Consider the following 24,242-nt stretch of genomic DNA (forward strand, 5'->3'; position numbering starts at 1 on the left):
ACCCTGGTGCTAGCCTATAGGGCAGTGAAAGGAACAGCTCCTTCTTACCTCCGGGCTATGGTCGATGCCTACACCCCTGCCCGACCACTTCGGTCTGCCACCTCGGGGCGACTGATTGCCTCGTCACTCAAGGGTCCTTCTGGCCGATCCACACGGTCACGACTCTTTTCTGTTCTGGCCCCACAGTGGTGGAATGAACTTCCCACTGATGTTAGGACAGCAGAGTCACTGCCCATATTTCGCCGCAGGCTGAAAACCCACCTCTTCAGGAAACACTACCCTTCCTCTCTGCCTGACCTACTTGTTGTTAACTAGTTATACGAACGCTTGTTTTCTATTGTTGTATTGTTTATTGGATCTTGTTTAGTCGATACACTTATTTGTTTTAGCTCATGCTCATTTGATTTAGCTATTTTGTCTCATCTGTTTAAGGAAATAGGTAGCTGATATATTGCACTTTTACCTTAGCGGTATACTCTTGGTTGCTTGTTTTTGCAGAAAATGCACTAAAGACTTCTGGTGATTAGTAGTTTTCGTTCCCTACCTATGTTGAATACACTTATTGTAAGTCGCTTTGGATAAAAGCGTCTGCTAAATGACTGTAATGTAATGTAATACCACACCAAGACAAGACAGTGGACAGTTCAGAAACCTGCCTACCAGTGACATCATTGGTACACAAGTTTTGTGATTCCAAACAAGATTTCAAACTTCTTTTTTTTAACTTTTCATTCTTGACTATTCTATATCAGCATGCTAACTTGCCAGAAGTGAAAGGCTGTGGTTTCCTGGCAATTTGCTTGGAATCCCCATTGATGATGTCATTGGTAGGCAGACTGTTGACTCACACAATTTTCAATTGCATTCCGTCATAAAACAGAGATTGTGTAATAGTTGTCTGGCTTGGTTGAGAGCCCAATAGCCTACCAATGAGACCTAGAGTGAGTAGATGGAAATTGTGCCATCTTTTCATTCAAGTTTTTATTTTATTTTATAATTAATTTTTCACAAGGCCCTTCAAGGCTTCAACAGTGTTCAAATGTCACTGGAAGGATTAATAGCCGCAACAGCCAGAAGAAAACGAAAGACAGACAAAACTAAACTAAACTAAACTAAACTAAACTAAACAACAAAACACAATACATAAGACATTACAAAACAAGAACACAAAAAACACAAACCACTTGTCAGGCAGTGTTATTATTGGTGTGCCACCCTGGCACACCAATAATTGTCATTATACATGCATATATTATATACGTACTGTAAATACATATATATCCAGCACACATACACTCACTCATATCATACAGTAAATACATTACTTATATACTAGCATGTATATACATTATAGTATATGTATAATACATATCCACTTCTCCGTCAACATCCCAACTCCTCTATGATGTTACATCTCTAATATCAGCCAAAAAAGACATTGTGCCATGATGCCATCTTATAATGAGCATTATAAGTGAGGACCAATTATATGAAGATAGGGTTCAAAATGGGGGTTTAGGTGCTCCTTTAAATGAGTAGTTTATCTAAAGAATGACTTGTTTTCTATCAATTAGGCCTACACACCCCATGAAGCCTTGAATTCATGGAGATTTTGTTATTGTCACATTCCTAAGCCAACAATTTAATGACAGGTCATCGGTCAATAGGAGACTCACTTCGACTCTCCTACAGGAGACTCCGTCGGTCATGAAATTATTGTCTTTAAAACAAAACAAATCTCCATGAATTCAAGGCTTCATGGGGTGTGTAATAGATAGAAAATAAAGTAATTTTTCTTTTGGGTGAACTACTCCTTTAAGAAAAAACGCGTGTGTTGCATTTGCGGTGTTTGTCCACCGAGGGCGTCGTGGTATCTGAGACAGAAAGGGGCAGACAGACAGACAGACAGACAGAAACGGGCAGGCAGACAGACAAGCAGTCAGACAGACGAACAGTGAAGCAGGCTGATCCACATCAACAGACAAGAGGTCCTTCGAGGGTAAGAGAACAAAAGATCAAACTAAGTGTTCAAAACAGAAACAGCAGGGGATGAACGGCAACGCGTTGGACTTTTTCTTAAGCCGGTCGTGCAAAAAGAACGAGTTAGAACCGCATCGCAACGTGTAAAAAAGCCAGTGTTGAAGGCAAGTTAGCCATGCTAGCTTAGAAGCTAACGTTGGCTGGTTAAGTTTTTCCTTTTCAGCGCAGCTAAAGTTAGCCAACTCGCTTTAGCTAACAAGCGAGCCGGTGTAAAGTTGGTTTATATTAAAATGGACACGGCGAAAAATAAACACACACTTTATGAAATCGGGTTAACCTTTTTATGTCAAATTTTTTCCTCCTCCAAACTAAAGCTATCTGTGGACGTAGCCTCCTGTCTATTCTAACCCAACAACTTTGTCCAGCTGTATGTATCATCGCTTGATGATGAAACTTGCTCGCTGGTTTCGTTTATGGACGGGAATTGAACCACCAACCGTATTGGTGCCACAACACAACCCTGCGGTGTGTGATTGTGTACTGTAGTCTAGTCTGTCTTGTGGTCAGTGGTGTAAAGTAACTACAATTACAAATTTGAAGTACTTTTACTTTACTTGAGTATTTTCAATACTTTTACTTCTACTCCACTACATCTCAGAGGGAAATATTGTACTTTTACTCCACTACAATTGTATTAAAACTTTATTTACTTGTTACTTTGTAGATTTAGATTATTATTACTGTTCACCACTTCAGCCCTATTTACATTTCGGCCATTTGCAAATAGCAGATCTACAAGCTCACTGTTGGCTTGTAGATCAAAAGATTTTAATACATTTTATACATACACACAAGTTGTGAAAGGGACATTCTGCATAATGAGTACTTTCTACTTTTGGTACTTTTAAGTACATTTTGATACTAATACTTTTGTACTATTACTCAAGTCAATTTTGAATTCCGGACTTTAACTGTATTTCTAAATAGCAGTATTGATACTTTTACTTAAGTAAAACAATTTAGTACCTTTTCCACCACTGTTGTTGTCTATATCAATTGTTCCTTGTCTACATTACAGCTTCTCTCTTCAGCTTGCATGCAAAATCTGTGGGTTATTTTGCACATCTGTGGGTTATTTTGACATTTGATACTAAAACTAATGTTATACTATGTTGTCGCAGCCAGTGCCCCTCATGTAATCATCGTTTTTATTCTTGTATATAATTGTTGCATATATTTTAATATTGTATGGAGAAAAAAATTAAACCAAATGTACAAGCTAATATTATGTACTCCTTATATACCATCACACAAAAGTGTCATGCAATAATAATGAAAATAGCAGATCTACAAGCTCATCTACAAGCTCACAACGCAATGCTTGGCTATTTTCACTATTTTTTAAATGTTTTGAAACTTTTCCACTCTAAAGACATGGCCAAAATAGGGATATATTATTAATTTGATTATTTTATATGATACAATATTGATTTTTTCCCCATTTTAATTGATTAAATCGATTATTTTGATTAACTGTTGCATCCCTATACTTTACAGTAATCTATCTGTTAAGGCTCATAAAGTTGGCCTAGCCAGTTCTAACCATGTTGCTTACAATAATGACCTATAATAATCCAATCCTATTTGATAGTTATTTGTTGCAAGACATTACTGAGAAGCATTTTCTAAACTGTTATCACTACTGTAACAGTATGTCTGTCTGTATGCTGCAGTCACTCAATATACATAATCAAAAAAAGCACACGGTCGTGTATGATATCTCTAATTCAATATTTGACATATGGTGCAATTTGGTGGCCATAGGTCAAAGATCACGGTCAAGAAGGTCAGTTATTGATTAACACATTGTCATACATGACTACTGCACTGTTCATCGTGTGTTTGAAAGCTTTTTTACAGCAATTTCACTTCCCCTGCATTATGCTTCTCCTAGATGTTAGTCATTGAATTGATGTTGACATATAGCATTTTGGGGGCTCAGCTACAACTATGCATACCTCTACTTGTGTGGTGTTGTTATCTCCATTTCACGCCATGAGCAAAACAAGACACTGTGTAAACACTGGATTCTTTTTCCATGCCGTGGTTATAATGGACATTATTAATTCATGTGGGATCTTAATCATCAGACACACATCATCCTTTTAGTTTGACTTAGTTGTTAACGTCACAGCTAGGGTTGTGACATTTCAGTTGACGATTAATTGTCGTACAAATACTTGTGATTAACGATTTAATTGTGTGTCATTGAACGTTGGAACATTTAACAAAACTTTCAGTTATGTTTGCCTTTTGGGCTTTGTAAACAAAAATTGCACAGGGTAGATAAGACAAATAACTTAAATATTCACAGAAATGACTGACAATGCTACAATCGTAAAAAAATAGATAATTTACAATTGCGAAAACAGGCCATGCATTTAATAATTTGATAGCGATAGCGATAGGCGATTTTGTAATAATTGTAAATAAATCTAGTCACAGCCTTTGGCTACATTTCAGTTATAGTTTAGAGCCACATTGGACCGCATCGTAAAACCCAGGCTCAGTCTTGCTGTTCCTGCAAGCATCAGCGGCTCTAGTACAATTGCCAATCAATTTCTTCTTCATAACTGCACTGTCTCAGTATTATTGTCTCGGCTGTGTTACAGTTAAGCTCTTGGACGCATATTAGTCCTTAGTCCTTTATTCTTTCAGTGGCCAGTCGATCATTCTAATACTTGAATTGCCCTGTCTGACATTTAGAGAAATATAAAGATAGCTCATCAGACAGTGTGCAATGTTCTTATTCTAGTGCTGTGTCAGGTCTACCCCAGACCCCCCTTATCCCATCTTTGACCATCTCAAGGGTGCCGTGTTCCAGTTGTCAGGCATGTGAAAACCACTAGACTAATGGTCATTGAGTTACTTTATTAGGTGCTGAAGAGATGGTATAACCAGTGTGTTGTATGTCTATTGTGCAAGTTGTGGATGTCTGTATATGTTGTCTTGTTACACTTGCAGGTGATCTGAATGCCGGCCATAATACCAAGTTCCTAACAGATCTCAGTCAGTCAGTTAATCAAAGAGGCCTGTCATGTTTTAGTCCTGAGCTTACTGTTTAAAAAAATGTTGATGTTAAATGTTAAAGCATCATGCTTTCAAAGTTGAAGTTTCAATCAGTGCACTGAAAAAAGATCCCTGCAACACTAGAACGATTACTTTTTAACGCTAGTTCCTTTCTTTGCTCTTTCCTGAATAACTGAATAAAAGTTATTTCTCTTTAGAGTAATATATCAGCTGTGAGGGTCGTCAGGCTAAGTTTGTACTCTTTGGGTTCCTTCCAGGTAACCATGGCGATGACGGGCCAGAGTTCCTGCTCCTCAATGAGTAACCACACCAAGGAACGTGTGACCATGGCCAAAGTAACGCTGGAGAACTTCTACAGCAACCTCATCGCCCAGCACGAGGAACGGGAAATGAGGTAATGTCGCAAATCCATTTCTGGTTTGGAATGGGCTAGAGATGGGACTATTAACCCATTAAGACCTAAGGCCGATTCTACAAATGTCTTCTAAATCCTAACAGTTTTTTGAAAAACTTATGTTGCTAGTATATCAGTGGTTCTCAAACCTTTTCATGTCAAGGACCCCCAAAATTATATGTATTTGGCCGCAGACCCCCATCTCAAAATATGTTGTTACAGGGACCCCCAGAAGCAAAAGTTTTAGTTAAAAATGTTCGCTTTAAAATATACAGTGCCTTGCGAAAGTATTCACCCCCTTCACTTTTCCCACATTTTGTTATGTTACAGCCTCTTAAAAAAAATTATTAAACAAAAAAATCTACTCAAAAAGATCTCCACACTATACCCCATAATGACAAAATAAAAAACGTTTTTTTAGATTATTTTGCAAATGTATATAACAAAATATATATACAAAATCACATGTGCATAAGTATTCACACCCTTTGCTAGGAATTTAGCTGAGGTGCATCCTGTTTCCACTGATCATCCTTGAGATGTTTCCATAACTTGATTGGAGTCTGCATATGGTAAATTAAATTGATTTCACATCATTTAGAAAGGTACACACGTCTCTATCAGGTCCCACAGTTAACAGTGCATGTCGGAGCACAAACCATGCCATGAAGTCAAAGGAACCTCTGAGACAGGATTGTATCGAGGCACGTATCTGGGGAAGGTTACCAAAGCACTTTCTGCAGCATTGAATGTCCCAACAAACGTCTCCCATCATTCGTAAATGCAAGATGTTTGGAACCACCAGGACTCTTACTAGAGCTTGTCACTTGGGCAAGCAATTGGGGGAGATTGGTCGTGGTCGGGGAGGTGACCAAGAACCCAATGGTCACTCTGACAGAGCTCTGTGGAGAACCTTCCAGAAGGACAACCATCTCTGCAGCTCTCCACCAATCAGGCCTTCATGGTAGAGTGGCCAGACGGAAGCCAATCCCCAGTAAAAGGCACATGACAGCTCATTTGGAGTTTGCCAAAAGGCACCTAAGAATTCTCTGGTCTGTTGAAACAAAGATTGAACTCTTTGGCCGGAAAGCCAAGTGTAACGTCTGGACAAAACCAGGCACCGCTCATCACCTGGCCAACACCATCCCTACAAGGAAGCATGGTGGTCTCAGCATCATGCTGTGGGAATATTTTTCAGTAGCAGGAACTGGGAGACAAGTCAGGATCAAGGGAACATTTTATGCAGCAAAGTACAGAGAGATCGATGATGAAAACCTGCTCCAGAGCGCTCTGGACCTCAGACTGAGGCAGAGGTTCACATTGATATAGTATAAAAATCAGTTTAACTACTTTAAACCTGTATCCTGTATTTGGAAATAGCCGATCTGCAAGCTCACAACGCATCGCGATGCAACATGTTGTAAGCTTGTAGTTTAAATCGTGAAAAAAAAGTTAAACGTTTTAACAACTCTAGCACAAAGTATTTTCAGATGGGGGTCCATGGTCAAATACATATTCATTTGGGGGTCCTTGACATGAAAAGGTTTGAGAACCACTGCCATAGGAGATTGAAACACTGTCAATAACATTACGGTGTATAAATGGAAGTTCAAGTGTGTAGCTTACTGGCTTTGCCTACTCCTGTCCACACCGATGTGTACACTACAGTAAAACCTAAACCCTCAGTGTTCATTTAACTCTGATATAACCAGTGTTCATTTAAACTCTGATATAACCAGTGTTAATTTAACTCTGATATACGGTAATAACCAGTGGAATTTAACTCAACATATTTTACATTTGTACACTCGCAGAGTAACAAATGGATAAATGAGTTTACTATGTATTGGTTCAACTAGACACTGTGAACAGAGACCACAAACCCTTAACACTAATATCATCCCGTATAATTATGTCATTTAGCCTTAATATAATATATTAAGGCTAAATGACATAATTATACGGGATGATATTAGTGTTACACCTGTCAAAAGGCCGATATATGATATTATCATATATCTGCCTTTTGACAGGTGTGCAGGCAGCATGCTAATGTCACACTTGAATTCACACTGTAATGAGTTAGGTGGAGATACATGATCTGGTTTTCTTACATTGAGTATATGGAGGGTCATGTTCCTGTTTGAGCCTTGTGGACGCAATGCTCTTTTCAAGGTATACAATTATTTGTAGAATTCTTTGACAACCCCATCATGACTCCATCATTTTAGCTCTAGAACAGTAAACAACCATTCGTATATATGTATATTAAGGTTGGAGCTATAATGCATTATATTTATAATGCACTTATAAGGCTTCTTAACACTTTTTTATAAATGTTTATAATTATGCATAACAACTTATGACAAGGTTAATGAAGTATTATAGCTGCTGGTCATAATGCATTATAAGCTCAGCAGAACAGCACATCACTACCAGGTAACACTTTAGATAAAGGTTGGGTCTATAATGCATTATAATCACATTAATAATGCACTTATAACACGTCATAACACTCATTATAAAGGTTTATAATTATGCATAACAACTTATAACAAAGACAATTGTTATAATGTCCAGTTCCACTGAGCACCAGCACTTATAATACGGCATAAACAATGTTATAAGTTGTCATACATGATTATAAACATTTGTAACAAGTGTCATAACGCCTTATAAGTGCATTATCATTCATTATAAATGTGCTTATAATGCATAGACCTGACTTTAATTTACAGTCTGGCCATGTAAACATGATGGGTAAATTGGCCAGCTGATAGGATTATGTTGTTGAATGTGCCGTGAGTTTAGTCGTGACTATATGTGGAACCGACCCTGTGTTTAAATGACCACAAAACCAGAAATGCTCACTGAATTGTACCATGCATGAGTCAGGCAGGGGTGAAACAGTCAGTGTACACTGAATAGCTTGCCGTTGAGCAATGCTAGTTCAGTTGATGCCAGTGGGAGGAGGGTGTGGTTCGTGTGTGCGGCAGTTGGTGGTAATAGGAAGTTGGTAAATGACTGTAAACGAGACACATTGACAAGAAAGAAGTGACATTCATGCAAACCCACTTGGGCACTGTAGCAACACTAGAGGCTTATATGCTGTTGTATGAGGCCTCACTTCAACATCAGAGTTGTTAATGAAGAACAGGGGAGCTACAAATCCCTTAAACTAAAAGACATACTAAAAGACTGTTGCCTTAATGGGGAGAACTTTCAGCAACACCATACAGGAAGATTTCCTCAACTGAACTTTTTTTTAGGTCATATTACTGTGTAACAGCATTACTACTCAGATGTTGTAGTTCCTACCAACTGCATTGCTCTGGTGTGCTAGCAATGGTCCTAGGGACTGTGGGGAATTATTTCAAACTCTTACCTCAATTCTGATTAATGAACGATTATTTAAATAAAAGTGAAAATAGCAGATGTACAAGCTCACAACACGTCACGAGCTCTTCACATTTTTTTGAAGCCACCATTGTACAATGAAGTATAATAGAATTGTTAATCAGATTAATTCATTTAGTCGATTATAAAAAATCTATTTATTGTGTTGATTAATAAGAAGAGAAAAACCCTGCTTCTCGATAAATCGATTAACCTACATGAGCAACATTAAGTCAATTAATGGTTCTAAATATCGGTTTCGATATATTTTTGGTTAATTGCCCAACCCTATTCCTAGGGACCGAGAGCAATGCTAGAAATGAAACTAGCAGTAGTTTGACTCAACTCTTAAGTTTCTGTTTTGAAACTTGTGCATGTATGTACTCTTGTATTCTAGGCAGCTGAAATTGGAGAAAGTGATGGATCAAGAAGGCTTGGCTGATGAAGAGGTGAGAGTGAACCACCTGTTTTCAAATAAGGATCCACTCATCACTCATTGTAATTACCTTGTGCCTAGAGGTTTGTGTAATTGTGGTGGACTGGTGTCAGTTCAGGGAACTGGGTCCACTCACGGTCCATTCCCCATTCCAGGATCCCATCCCCCGAAAAGGACATAAGTACAAAATGGGCACTGTGTGAATATGGTTGAGCAATAAAGTTCTATGATTAATTTTCAAGCATGTTGCTAACTGATAGACAATTTTTAGGAAATGCTGTCGCCCAGCTGTTAACTGAACACTGGGGGCATGGTGCAGGCTGTAGGCTATTTGAACCAACTGCATGTATTGTAAAATGTTGAAGGATGAATTCACTCTTGAGAGTTTATAAATGTACCTTTGTATACTCTTAGATGGTAATCTGTGTACGGCAACAGAAAAAAATTGCAAAAGTTTCTTGATGCTTGTGGGTTTTAAATTTCAAGTTGTTGACTGACTGTTTTGGATAGAATAACAAAAATGACATTTATACAATTATTGCTCTGTGGGCTTGTAGAAACGTATCCGGCGTTCTCAACATGCAAGGAAAGAGACGGAGTTCCTACGCCTGAAACGGACCCGGCTCGGCCTGGAGGACTTTGAGTCCCTCAAGGTGATTGGCCGAGGAGCTTTTGGAGAGGTGAGAACCTGTTTACATAAACGTGGTGTGAAATAATTTCCTTAGGTTTCCTTAGATCTCCGACACAGTGAAAGAATAAACTTGACTGACAAGGAACTTTGTGTAACCTGAATGTATGCATTTTTAGGTCAAAGTACACTGATAGATGTTACACTGAAATATTCATGGCACAACTGGAAACGGAGCCGGCTGAAAATGTGAGCCAAACTCAAAACGGGAGTGATGGACAGTTTCACAATATCACTAACCAGTTTAGACAAGATGTCTAGTCTTTGTCCTTTTTTTCCCTCATTAAGTTGGTTTTGTGTGTTGAGTAACACCTGGACAGAACGTTAACCAAGAACAAGCATGAATTTACATTTGTATTTGTTAACCCATTTAGACCTGGAACACCTATACATTGTTATACCTTTCAACCCGGGAACACCTTTGTGTAACATTAGCTGTTGCTATATAGCAAAAAAAAAAAATGGGTGGAATTCTTTAATTCAAATCGGAAGTTTTTCAGAAAACTTAGGTCAGGATTTAGAAGCCGTTTTTAGAATCGGCCTCAGGTCGCATAAAAAGTTTACATCGAAGCAGTTTGTCAATGACATGAATCAGGTACAGGAGTTTCATGAGCTTGTATTGGTGATCGTAACTACCAGGATTAAAGTATTGGACTGTATAAAATCCTATCAAATCCAAGAGATGAGGAATAGCTGTGATACTAGTGGTAGTGTTGAAACATGTGACATTTTAGTTGTTAGTGTGCAATGATTATTGGCACCTTTTTGTTTTAAGCTGCCATTGTGGCGCTCCAAATATTGCTTGGGGCTGAGTCGTGTGATGAAATGAGTCGCAATAAATGTACACTCCTTTTAATTTTAATGTTACGACTGCAACTCCTACATGAGAGAACCTGGCCGTGAAAAGCAGCAGAAAGTACAGTATGTGTAGCATGCTTCCTATTTGTGTGGAGTTCTAGCTAAACTCCCAGTTGTATCCATCCATGTGTTTGCCTTTAGGTGCGACTAGTTCAGAAGAAGGATACAGGCCATGTGTACGCCATGAAGATCCTCCGTAAGGCAGACATGCTGGAAAAGGAACAGGTAAGGAGGCAGTGCACTGGTCGTGCGCCGGTTTGATTCCTTCCTTAGCCCAGTGACTTCCTATGATGATTGTCTGGGCTTTATAGATATAGCGACACCAATGATTATCGTGTCTCTCAGCCAGAGAAGAGTCAAGACCAACCAATCTTATCATAGAGTATACAGTGGAGAAAACTGTAGCCATCACCAGCAACAGTGCTCCCCGGAATAGCATAGGATGGTGCTATATTGTGTAAGATATATGACAAGAGCTAAGTGTGCAATTGAATGCATTCCTCATGGCTGCTACTGTGGCACATTAACTTGATAAACTATGCACATCCAGTCTGCTGTGACTCCGGGTGAATTCTCTTTCTGCTGATTCACAACCATTTAGCCCTATTTTATACGTTCAAAAATGGCAAAAGTAGCAGATCTATAAGCTCAAGTTGTAAGCTATTTTAGCTCACTACTAAATTCAGTCTCAGTGGTACACCTAGACTGAACTGGTCTGGCGGAATCCCTGAGTTGAGCTTGTGTGTTTGACCGACTGGTTTAGGTGGGCCATATCCGTGCCGAGAGGGACATCCTGGTGGAGGCGGACAGCCTGTGGGTTGTGAAGATGTTCTACAGCTTCCAGGACAAGATGAACCTCTACCTCATCATGGAGTTCCTGCCAGGAGGTAACGTTGGAGCAGGAAACCTCAACAGAACACATGGATTAAAGTTTTCAGTCGCCACAACTGATTTCAGTCATTTGGATTCCATACAGTCTTTCTCTAAAGGATAATAATGCTTGGTTGAGTGCCAGTGTCACACCTCGCGCACAAGTACTTTGTCCATCACTGCACGTTGTGAAGCATTGTGAGCTTGTTAATCAGAAGAGATTTTGTATACTATAGAGCAGTGGTAACCAACCGGTCGATCATGATCGACATGTTGCTCTTCAAAGCTGTCACAGTCGATCACAAACAGGTTTGTGTATTAGGAGAGGAGGCGACGGACTCTTGATTGAGCCTGTCAGAAATTGCTAAAGTAAATATGATGTCTTACTCATGGTGGGTTTTGGAACATATTGTAGTGGTAGATCTCTGCTTACACATTGGAATATAAAGTGCTCATGGGCTTGAAAAGGTTGGTTACCACTGCTGTCGTCGGACAAAGGTAGCTGGCCTAGTATAGAGCCCTGGTCCACCCAAGTCAACGAAATATATACGGTTTAATATAGGCAGTTTAATTCGTTCATATTATCAGATATCTATCTTTAGAATGTCATTCAGAATGTGACTGTTGTGTCCTGACCTGCTGTAGGTGACATGATGACCCTGCTGATGAAGAAGGACACTCTGACAGAAGAGGCCACCCAGTTCTACATAGCAGAGACAGTGCTGGCCATAGACTCCATCCACCAGCTGGGCTTCATCCACCGGGACATCAAGCCTGACAACCTGCTCCTGGACTCCAGGGTAAGAATGAGATACACAGAACATCTGGATGGTGACTGTATCCCAATGGTTCTCAAATATTGTCATGTCAAGGACACACCAATTGATATGTATTAAGCCACGGACCCCCATCTGAAATAGATTTGTATTTCAGTATTATTAAAATGTCTTAAAAAATAGCAGATGTATAGTATGAGACGTGTTGTGACCTTATTGATCGGCTATTTTTGAATAGCTGTAGCATAAAATGAGGTTACAATTTTTTTAATGCTGTATTAACAAATTTTGCTGAGGACCCCCTGGAACCCCCTTTAAGAACCACTTGTGTTCACCGCCACAGAGGCCAATGTTCAATTCCCGGCACTGTTGTCTCCAGCTTAGCTGGGAGCTCCAATGAGCAATTGCCAGTGTTTGTAGGTGGGAATATGGCAGGTGATTGTGTCCTTGCTGCACTAGCAGCCCCTACTGGTTGGTCAGAGTGCCTGTTCAGCAGGGAGGGGATCTGTGGGAGATGATGTGAACCTCTGTGTGTGCTCTCCTGTTATCAATTCAATTCAATCTTTATTTCAGACGGAGGGGGATCCATATCACAATAAAAACACCATACAAAACATAACAATAAAAGAAAAAGAAATACAATAAAAAGACTTCCACCATGTTCAGTTTCGAACAAACAAACAAAAGTGCGCCAATGGTTCCACAGTCTAGAGGAGAACCTGACAGAACTACTTAAGGGGTTAATTATGACAGCAATGATGTCATTTACTGACTCCGATGCCCTACACATAAATCTAGCAGGTGGGCACCCCAACACTAACAAACAACTGGCTTGCACTGGCGCTTCTTGGAGCTCTCAGCAGCAGCCGCATACAGTCATTATAAGCCACTGTGAGTCGTCTGATGCTACCTTGCTTGTAGCGACACCACAGGTGGGCAGTATACAGAGGTGTACAAAAAGATTTAAAGAGTGAAATCTTCACCGGTACTGAGCACATGCTAAATTTGCGACACAGCATGTTCCCTTGAGCATACAGCTTCCGACGCTGTCTACATTATGTCCTTGTCATCAGAGAGGTCATTTGATATTATATGGCCCAAATATTTAATCTCACAGCAGACACTAAGGGCAGTGCCGGAGAGATAGAAGTCAGGAAAGGTTGACTGTCTGTCTTCTCTGCTTCGGCAACCATCATCTTACTCTTTTTAGCATTGTACTTTATATCAAAATCAACACCATACTGTGAGCATGTACTCAGAAGCTGTTGAAGACCAGCACTATATGGACTAAAGATGACCAAGTCATCCGCATACATAAGGTGATAGATTAGTGAATTGCCAACCCTACACCCTGTATCACATGCGTTTAGATAAAGATAAATCATCCATATAAACATTAAAGAGAAAAGAAGACAAAATCCCCCCATGGCGGACGCCATTGTTCACACGAAAGGGAGCAGAGGTTGACCTCCCCCATTTTACTTGCATCGTCTGGTGAGCATACCAGAAGACCAGGATTCTGACGGACCCCTTATTGCGACAATTAAAAAAAAAAAATCTCATGATTAATGCGGTCAAACACGAGCGCATCAATAAAACTGTTAGACCGAACTCACCAGATATGCGTCCACACTCTGCACACTCGTTTTATTGTGAGCGACTGTTATCACCAGCAGCCTTTTTGGGCTGCTCGGCAGAAAGCAGGCGGTTATTATGTGAAAAGTTGTCATTATCAGCATTCACATCACTGATTACCTTCCTTTATTGTTTCAACAAGATTTGTGTTGTTCAAAATTGTTCAAAATCTTTAAAGATTCCTTTGAAAATAGCAGATCTACAAGCACACAATGCACTTTGAGAACCACTGGCTTACCTGATCTTTGGTGTTTTTGCAGGGCCACGTGAAGCTCTCTGACTTTGGCCTGTGCACCGGTCTGAAGAGGGCTCACCGCACAGAGTTCTACAAGAACCTCAACCACAGCCTCCCCAGTGACCTCAGTAAGCAAAGTCAGGCAACGTTCCAATCATTACTCATTACTCTTTACACTAACTCTTTCTAGAACAGTGGTTCTCAAACCTTTTCATGTCAAGGACCCCCAAATTAATATGTATTTGTCCACGGACCCCCATCTGATAATATTTTGTGAAAACAGCTTTGTTTCTTTTTCCAGAGGCGTCACATTGTGACATGTTGAAAAAAAATCTGATTAAAGGAATTTTGAAGCTATAGTAATTCATTTTGCTGGGTATACCCTGGAAGCCCCTCGGGACACCACTTTTAGAACCACTGTTCTTGAACACACTGTGATTCTGAAATTTGAATATAATCTCAAATACTAACCACTTGTATAGATTCATGACACCTTGTGGTGTGTCATTTCAAATTATTGCCATGTTGTGTGATTAATGTTGAATATTATTGTATGTTAAATGTAGACTTGGGTTTGGCAGTTAGTTGCTTCATACAAATATTGCTTTTTTGTTGTTTTTACATATTATAATTGTGTAATACATGTATCTAGATTAAACAAAATGAATGTAGTGAGTTAGGAGCATTACAAATGAGTATTTCTATTCACAGCAATGCAGAACATGAACTCGAAGAGGAAAGCAGAGACATGGAAGAGAAACAGGAGACAGCTGGTGGGTCTCAAATCTGAAAATTTGCTGATAGTTCCACACATTTGAAATTCATTAGTACTGCTTAAACACTTTGTTGCATTTAAAGGTTTTATTTTCCAACATTTTTGTAGATGGGCTATTAGTGTTATTTCAAGAACGTTTCTTTAATTGTATCATACTGTGCCATTTTGCTGTTAACTCACCAGCTGCCAGAGTTATTTCAGATTTTTAGCTGTTGGCTGCCAGAGATTTTTAATTGAAAAACAAAAAGTACTCAGGAGCCAAGATACAGAATTTTTAAGTTTTAAGTTAACAAGGAAGTGGATAGGAGTCTAGATCTTCGAAAAATCATATCTCCTAGGTCTTAGGGTCAAATTTAAAAAAAAAATGTTTAAATTTTTTTTTTTTTTTTAAACTTTTTTTTTTTTTTTTTTTTTTTTCTCAATAGAACGCATTTATGCGATCTTGGCGGCCAAGCGCACTATTTATTAGATCGCATTAATGCGTTAATGGCGGCCAATGAGTTAATGTCCTTACGTCACACTCTGTTCTGCTCTTTCATCATACCTCTTCTCTTCTGCCTCTCCGTCAGGCCTTCTCCACTGTGGGAACACCTGACTACATCGCCCCAGAGGTCTTTATGCAAAACGGGTACAACAAGCTGTGTGACTGGTGGAGCCTGGGCGTCATCATGTATGAGATGCTGATAGGTAAGAAACACCATGAAAATGAGTCATCTCTCTCACTCCCCACACCCTCTGGAAACTCTGACAGCAATAGCTTCATCCCTCGTAGTCACCCATTTAAAAATGAGGAAATGAATGGCTTGTCATGGAAAATGATTAGATCTCTTCACAATATCCAGATCTGGAAAATGATGTCATTTGACAGCAGCTGATTTTGAGATCTATTCAGCTTTTGTTTTCTGTTTAGTTGTGTGCTGCATTCCAAGGTTATTATAGTTTTGATCGTAGCACTTGATCTAGCCTTGACGACCAGGCAGTCTTATGCAAAGGTTAAAATGTCATTTAGATAGCCTGTTATTTAGATAGATGCCAGGCTCATTTGTTGACCTGGCATCCTATAGTTTGTATAATTTCAATTAACAGATTATTTATGTTTTGATATTATACTGTTCAGACTGATGCTAGGTTCTTGGTTTACCTATGATTCTAGTTTCTTGGTTTACCTATGATTCTAGTTTCTTGGTTTACCTATGATTCTAGATTACTGAGGCACTACACTGTCTCTATGCATTTGATTTATGTGTTTACCTTGCTTACTGTAAGTCGCTCTGGATAAAGAGCGTCTGCTAAATGCCTAAATTGTCATTGGTTTTTATTTGTAGTATTATTATTGGTTAGTTGTAGTGAACTATAATACTGCTGTGCCGCATTCCAGGCTACCCTCCATTCTGCTCAGAGACTCCCCAGGAGACCTACAGGAAGGTGATGAACTGGAGGGAAACCCTGACGTTTCCTCCTGAGGTGCCCATCTCGGAGAAGGCCAAGGACCTCATCCTCAGGTAGGATTTGATCATAGATGGTAAATGGTGCATTTATATAAGCGCCTTCTTTATCCCAAGTGCTTCACGTAATGCACATACATTCACTCACCGATGGCAGAGGGAAACCATGCAAGGCACCGACCTGCTCTATTATTAGTTCTAGATGCACCCCTCCATTACACTCTGAGAGCAGAGTCCAACAGCAGGTCAAGCAATTCATTACATTTATCGGAATAATACAATTTCCAATGTTTTGGGATTCTCTGTGTGGGGAATTGGAGGGATGGAGTCGTGAGACCTCATCTGATCAGCTGTTCCATTAACCCATTAAGGCCTGAGTTCAATTCTTAAAATGTTTTCTAAATCCTAGCAAAAGGTTTTTTTAAATAGATTTTTTTTTTTTTTTACGATTTTTCAAAAATAGCAGATCTACAAGCTCATAGCGCGGCACTCGGTGCCGCGCTATGAGCTTGTATATCTGCTATTTTTGAATAGCCAAAGAAATGAAGAAAAGTGACACAGATGCGTTCCAGGTCTTAATGGGTTAAGCTCGATTCATACTTTGTCGCATAACGATGTCGCACGTCGAAAAGTAGCCGACCTATAAGGTCACCACGTGCCGTGGATTTAATGTGTTGTGAGCTTGTAGGTCTGCTATTTTCGGCGCACAACACCATCCTGCAAAGCATGCATACATTCTTTGGCTTAACCCTTTAAGACCGGGAAAGCCTATACGTTGTTATACCTTTTTTTAAACCGGGAAAGCATTTTAGATGTTGCTATGTATATAGCAACAGGAATTTTTCCCCCTGAAAACTTTAGGTTAGGTTTTAGATGCCGTTTTTAAAATGGGCTTAAGGTCTAACTAAATGGGTTGTCTATTTTACACTTTTGATTATTAGCTGATTATTCATTCATTAATTGGAGCAGCCCCAAAATTCAGTAAAAAAAGAAAGAAAAAAGAAGCAGCTTTTTAAGCATGTACTCAATTGCTGGCTTTATATTGGGGTCAGCTGGTGAGATGTGACATCTTCCCTCTGCTGTGTTTAGGTTCTGCTGTGAGGAGGACCACAGGATCGGGGCCAACAACGTGGCAGAGATCAAGAGCAACGCCTTCTTTGAAGCGGTCGACTACGACCATATCAGGTGTGGCTGATGTGTAACTCATCTAGGTTAATGACAGCGGTGGACAGTAACCAATTACATTGACTATAGTACTGTACTTAGGTATATCTTTTATTAGTATCTGTACTTTACTTGAGTGTTTGTATTTGTGGATACTTGATGACTTGCACTCCATTACATTTCAAAGACAAAACTTTTACTTTTTGACTACTACATTTCTAGGAAGGGAAAAAGTACATAATGAATTAACAACTTAAGCCCTATTTCAAATATACCGGTAGTGAAAAAAAGCAGATCTACAAGCTCACAACGCAAATGTTGAAAATAACAGCTTGTAGATCTGCTATTTTCACTATTATTGATGAATATTCTTTGAACATTTCTGGAAAATCTTTGAATTCTTTTGATCAATATCTAAATTTCAATACAGCAATGCATTGGTATTACAAATAAAATGTATTTTGTACAGACATGCAAACTTGTAGCTTTTCAGCTACAATAGACGTTTTTAATCCAAATATGGCAATTGTGTGACCGAAAAAAACATGTTGTCACCTTTTTCACCTCGGGCTGTTTGCATGGATGTTTGTAATTTATTCTTTAAAAAATACTAAAGTACTTTTAAAGCATGTACCGGTACTTTTGAATACTAAAATACTTTTTAAATGTAAGTACTCCAGACAGAGCAGCTTATTACTTTGACTCAAGTACTGGTGTTGAGTACTTTGTCCACCACTGTGTGTAAGCGTCTAGGTTAATGATGATGTGACATAAGATGCTTTCACACATTCATCAACTGCAGCTTAGAAGGTCAGGGGCCTGTTTCACGAAACCTGGATTAGGGATAAACCGGGTTTAATCAGCTATCCTGGCTTAAATTATCCAGGATCAGCCATGAATCGGTTTCACGAAAGCTGAGTTATCTCGGCAGATTAACTTAGCCAGTAAACCTGCATATGTTTATCCATGACTCTGTTTCACGAAAGAAAATTGAAGCAATCCTACCTTAGTTACCATGGCAATTTAGCTGTGAAGTTAGCCTGGTCCGGCCAAGCTTTATTTATCCAGTGCCTTGTTCTTAAAGTTTTGTGAAATAGCTGTTTGTCCAATGACTCCAATCGTAAACCAATGAGTTTTTCCACACTTACTCAATTCTTATGCGAAAATCGAAGATCTACAAGCCCGGAAAAAAATGGTCTTATGGACCCCCGTACCCCCGACCTTTAATTGCATATTTTTGGACAACTTGTGCATTCAATTTGTCGGCAATACTTTGCCATGCTTTCTCCCTGGATCTATATTTATTGCGGCCGTGTTTCCTTTCTTGCTTATTATACATTTTACTTCTTTGTATGATTCCATGTGTTGCTGTTCAGCCACAGAGAAGAACGCCACTCTGGTTTTGGGCTCCATGATTGGTCAAGTTCAAGGATTCTGCTATCGACTTTCATGGTCTTTTATAGGAATACGTGAACGCACATTCAGCCTGGTTTAACGATCCTGGCTCGACAAAGCCGCTCCTTCTCAGCCCGGCTTAGCGTTCGTGGAACTGAATAAACCAGGCTGAACAGCGCAGGCTTGTCAAACCTGGATTTGCCTTTTAAACCAGGATAATTTAATTCTGCTTTCGTGAAATAGGCCCCAGGTCTTGGAGGTCAGGTTTGTGTTTGCGATGCTAACTCGGCAACACAACAACATCGGCGGAAGTTAAATGTTTCCATAAAGACACTTGGTGTTCCATTACTCCTAGTCTCTCGAGCCAGACACCTATTCCACAATCTCAAAGACTATTCCGTCTCATTTTCAGCAGTCTTTTTAATCACAGAAGTTATTTGATCATTTTCTTCTTTGTTTTACACTTCCAGAGAGAGACCCGCCGCCATTCCTATAGAGATCAAAAGCATCGACGACACCTCTAACTTTGACGAATTCCCTGATTCAGACATCCTCCAGCCAACAGGTTTGCAAGCTTTCAATTCAATTCAATTTTATTAAAGTGTCAAATCACAACAAGTTGTCTCAATACACTTTACATGTAGAGCAGAGACCCGACATTGTCCCACCCTGAGCAAGCAATTTTTGCAACAGTGGCAACGAAAAACTCCCCTTTAACTGGAAGAAACGTCAGGCAGACCCAGGCTCTAGGATGGGTGGCCATCTGCCTTGACTGTGTCGGGGGGGAAAGAGAGCGAGAAGGAGAGATAGAGAGGGAGATACAAGTAGTAGCAATAATAATAAATATAATAGTGTAAGATAATGTATAATAATATAATATAGTATAACAATAATGTAAGCTTGTTTTCCATTTAATGAATAACATCCCTTATTCTGCTGTAATCTTGTCCCAGTTGGCCAAAGTCCAAATATCTTGTTTTCCCTTACAGCCGCACCAGTGGTATCCAACCAAACTGAGGCTGACCTGAAGAACAAGGACTGGGTGTTCATCAACTACACCTACAAACGCTTTGAAGGCCTCACCGCACGAGGGGCCATCCCCTCCTACATGAAGTCAGGGAAGCGATGAACGCCTCTCTTATTTGGACCCCCAGACTGGTGTGGAAGCAATAATACCACCACAGAAAACCTAACGACTAGTTCTCAGTTCTGTAAAGAACTTGAACCCAGCATGGGTGGAAATGAGCAGTCGCCCGCCTCTCTGGCTTGTTAAAATGGAGAATTACTCCAATTCTTTTGCCCGCTGAATGGACAAGGATTCTTGTCATTGTCAAGAGTCCATGCAATTTCATGCAACCTGGAGAAGCCCTCTTCTATTTTCCAGTCTATCAAAACACGTCAGTATGGACAAACGTGTGTGTACTTGGTGGGGGTGAAAAAATATTGTCACACTAGGGCCTTAGTACCTATTTTTACCACACCCACGGACCTCAGTCAATCCTTCTCTTTGACAAAAGGGTACCAGCATCCTTCACTTTCCTTCTCCATAAACCAGCATGAAGTCTGACAGGCTGTTGGACCAGCAAGGAACTGATACATGGCACGCTGTTCTACACAAGGGCTTTTCTCCTTTTCAGTACAGGAATCTTTGTTTTTGTTTCTGGACTGTCCTTCACTTTACATATTATGTAGGAATTGAATTCCTTATTCAAAAACAGCACATTGGAGTGTATTGTGAAATTCATATATATATATATATTTTGTTTTTGGTGCGGGAGGGGGGGATTCTGTCCAAATTCATTTTTCAAAAGAAAAAAAAGTGTGTTTTTCATACAAGCTCTCTTCTGAAGTATCTTTTAGAAAAGTGCTTCCAACTTGGCCTAAGTTTGCCTGGTTTTATTAAGATGACTTCTTACCAAAGACAATGAGAGCTGAATGAATCACAAATACTGAAGTTATGTTTCTACTTGCTCTGTTTGTAATCTATGTAATTGTCTTCTAAGTCTTATACAGTACCTTCCATGGCTTAATAGTTCTGTAGCTGTGCTGATGTATAGCAATAGTCATCATGATAGAACGTACGTGGAACCACCAAGTTCTCAGATGGCCAGACCTTTAACCACTTCAGCCCCATTCAAAGATTTTCAAGAATAGCTGATATACAACCTCAATGCATCACACTGTGACGTGCTACGACTATTTTTGAACGTTTTTGGACATTTCTCCTATAATGACGTGCCCAAAATAGGGTCGCCGGGGTGAAAGTGGTTAAGACAATACAGATACATCAAGATTTAGGAGTTTAATTTGATAAGCAACTGTTTTGCATGTTAACTGTAGCACCTTTTGTGCCATCTGAGGGTGCTAGTCTAGCCCACAGCCTTTTTCTACCCCGCAGAAATTATTCATTATGATTTGGAATATTTATTGCATTTGCGCTCAGCCATAACTCCCTAACTGTCCATAAGCATTAGTTGGAGTCTGAATCAGGTTTGTTTGAGAAAAAGAAAACGGCTGGTGATTCAGACCTAATAATAAAAATATTGTACGCTTGACCGCGAACCATGAACTGCTGTTTTCTAACTGCATATTATTTTCTTCACCAGCAACTCGTTAACATTTTGTGCTGAAAAAGCCTGGTAATTCTATGCATGGTATTGATGTTACCAAGGGGGAAAAGAAGAAAGCAAGAATTTAATACACTCAGGGTCAATGCACTCTGTTGACCCCAAGCTAACTCTTAATTTCCTGAGGGCAAGGTCGTTATCTCTCAGCTTTTGAGAAACCATCTGCAATGTGTTTGTCCAAGATATTGTTGAAAGTAATGTCCTTCATTTTCAGTTGGAGATCCTCAACTTCTTAATTCTGTAACCACAGGGCCATAATATCATAAATGCTGTCATTAGAAATGAATGTAAACTGAGATCTGCAGAGAATGACTTAGATGTGATGCCACAATAATTCCAAAATGCTGTTTGGTTGAATGGAATGTAGCCTGAACCACGCAAGTGATGTTGTAGTGTCTTTGTTCTCTCCTTTTTAATAGTAGGTTTATATGCACAATACGACAAATTTCAGGTAGTGTGTAGATATTACTGTTATTGTAATACACAGCATTTTAGACTAACAACAATGGAGCTCTTTTTATGAGGCTGGTTTCTCACTTTTTTAATTGGACTGCTCGATGCTGGAATGATCCTGCTTGCATGCTTTACCCAAAGCTTTTGTAGGTGGATTGAGTTAGCCAACTGCTAAAGACTTCCTGGAATAACACTTTTTTTGTATTTATATTGATTGGTGTGCAGTTTGCTTGCTTTAGAACTATTGGTGAGGATGGTGGCAATGCTTGGATTGTTTGATTAGCCCTTGCACTGCTTTTATACTTGTGTCACTCAAACGTGTCGTTACGCTATGCTTGTGTCCCACATACCGCACACGTGGGAACCAAAACTAAAAGGAAGAAAAAGGCGGTGAACTATTAACAGGGATTTGGAGAGGGTGGGTGTACATTATTTAGCCCACTGTTTTCTTTTCATTAGCATGTGGGTGTTCTGTTGTACATTTTCTGCTATTTGACAATGAATTACGCTGCACTTATTAACTTGTGTCCAATTTTGTAAAATGTCTAAATGAATGGTTGCCCTTGACATTTTAGAATGCTTGCACGCTGAGTACACCGCTCGGCAATGTAGTCTTAAGGTTGTTCATAAGAATGTGTGAGCTTTAGCTTTGTGTATCAGTGGCTAATTTGAGCACTGCCTCTTCAGTGAGTCTTTAATTATCCAATTGATTCATTTTGTCCACAATTTTTTTAGGACATCAACTTTCACTTTAGACTATCTTAAGAATTCCACAGATGTGATCCTTTCACAACCATTCAAGGCAGAACTACACACCTGACGGTGAGCTACTATAGCAGGATAAACCAGTTCCACATGGCTCACAATGGAAAATTACACGGCTGTCACATTCTAGTGATGAGCCATATTATGCATTAACCACATTGTCCCACATCGTTTGTCATCCATGGATTCTCAATTGTGTAACAATAGTTTCTGTACATGCAGGACTAGTGCACCATAGGTTCTCTGCCAGGGCAGACTTGTTATGTAAGTTAAGAAATGAAGTAATTTCACTGCTGATGTTTTTGTGTGCATTTTCCACTTTTTGTGACATTTCCATATTCCTACTTTGTGGGTTTGTTAATAAGAAATCCAAAGGTAAAGTCCTGAGGTGTTTCACATTTTTGTCTGTTAACAGTTGTTACCATGAGACCAACAATGCTGTCTGATCGATACATCAGTATTGACATAGCTGGAGCAACTGCTTTTCAAAGTTTTAAGTTGTTTATACAGTATGTATGCAAAGTAATGATTGGTGGTTGATAATGGCTAGAGTTACATCAGTGCATGTTTCTCAAGCTTGTTAATGGCAGATTGGTTAAACTGATAGTAGCAAATATTCACACCTTTACTATCATGTTGGCTGAGTGAAACGGCACTAAATAAAGTACACTTTTTTTTTAACTGGTCTTTTCCTTTCATCTTGCATGAGACTGAAGGCTATATATTGTTCCATAATATCAAATCAATAACTATAATTTCAAGTAATCACATTCATTATGTTAACACAAACATTCATTGCATTTCATGATGGCTATGGCCCCGTCCAAAATCACATGCCAAAAGCTTAGTAGCTAAATAAATGGTATGTGGTATGTTGCATAGACAATACCCTTGTGGACATTGGGTTAAAAGTTCTCCACAAAATATCCTGCAGTTTTTTGTCACAAGCCTTAGATGTAATTACAAAAAAAGATTTTTTGATATTCATTTTAACACAAAATCTCTCAAACTGTCATATGACGTATGAGACAAGTATTAATGCATTAGATTACTCAAATGTGAATTTAGACCATGATAGCAAAGCTTAAAAACAAACGATTCAACTTGCATGATTGGCACCCAACAAAAGTAAACATTACACATGGTAAATTCTGCTCAACACGCATGTCTCATACATAAAAAATGTCAGAACCTACCGTGTAATGAGAGGGAGAAAAAGAAAAAATAACACTTTGACCCCAAATGGCAGAAATCAATCAA

General features: G+C 39.3%; 1 protein-coding gene across 2 annotated transcripts; it reads left to right on the forward strand.

Moving 5' to 3' along the window:
• Positions 1-1,930: 1,930 nt before the first annotated feature.
• LOC308096238 (serine/threonine-protein kinase 38) lies at positions 1,931-23,655 on the forward strand. Of its 2 annotated transcripts, none has more exons than XM_080443589.1 (14): positions 1,931-1,999; positions 5,328-5,464; positions 9,258-9,309; positions 9,854-9,976; positions 10,984-11,067; positions 11,606-11,729; positions 12,358-12,512; positions 14,384-14,495; positions 15,070-15,131; positions 15,703-15,820; positions 16,512-16,635; positions 17,668-17,763; positions 19,608-19,702; positions 20,127-23,655. In XM_080443589.1, the coding sequence occupies exons 2-14, from the start codon at positions 5,334-5,336 to the stop codon at positions 20,264-20,266; spliced, it is 1,416 nt and encodes a 471-aa protein (XP_080299715.1). In that variant the 5' UTR covers positions 1,931-1,999; positions 5,328-5,333; the 3' UTR covers positions 20,267-23,655. The 2 variants fall into 2 exon arrangements, with proteins under 2 accessions (XP_080299715.1, XP_080299716.1); XM_080443590.1 differs by having other exon boundaries at positions 14,384-14,486.
• The last annotated feature ends 587 nt before the right edge of the window (positions 23,656-24,242 follow it).

The sequence above is a fragment of the Gymnoscopelus braueri genome, assembly GCF_963280865.1.
Source record: "Gymnoscopelus braueri genome assembly, chromosome: 12".
In the NCBI taxonomy this organism is placed as follows: domain Eukaryota; kingdom Metazoa; phylum Chordata; class Actinopteri; order Myctophiformes; family Myctophidae; genus Gymnoscopelus; species Gymnoscopelus braueri.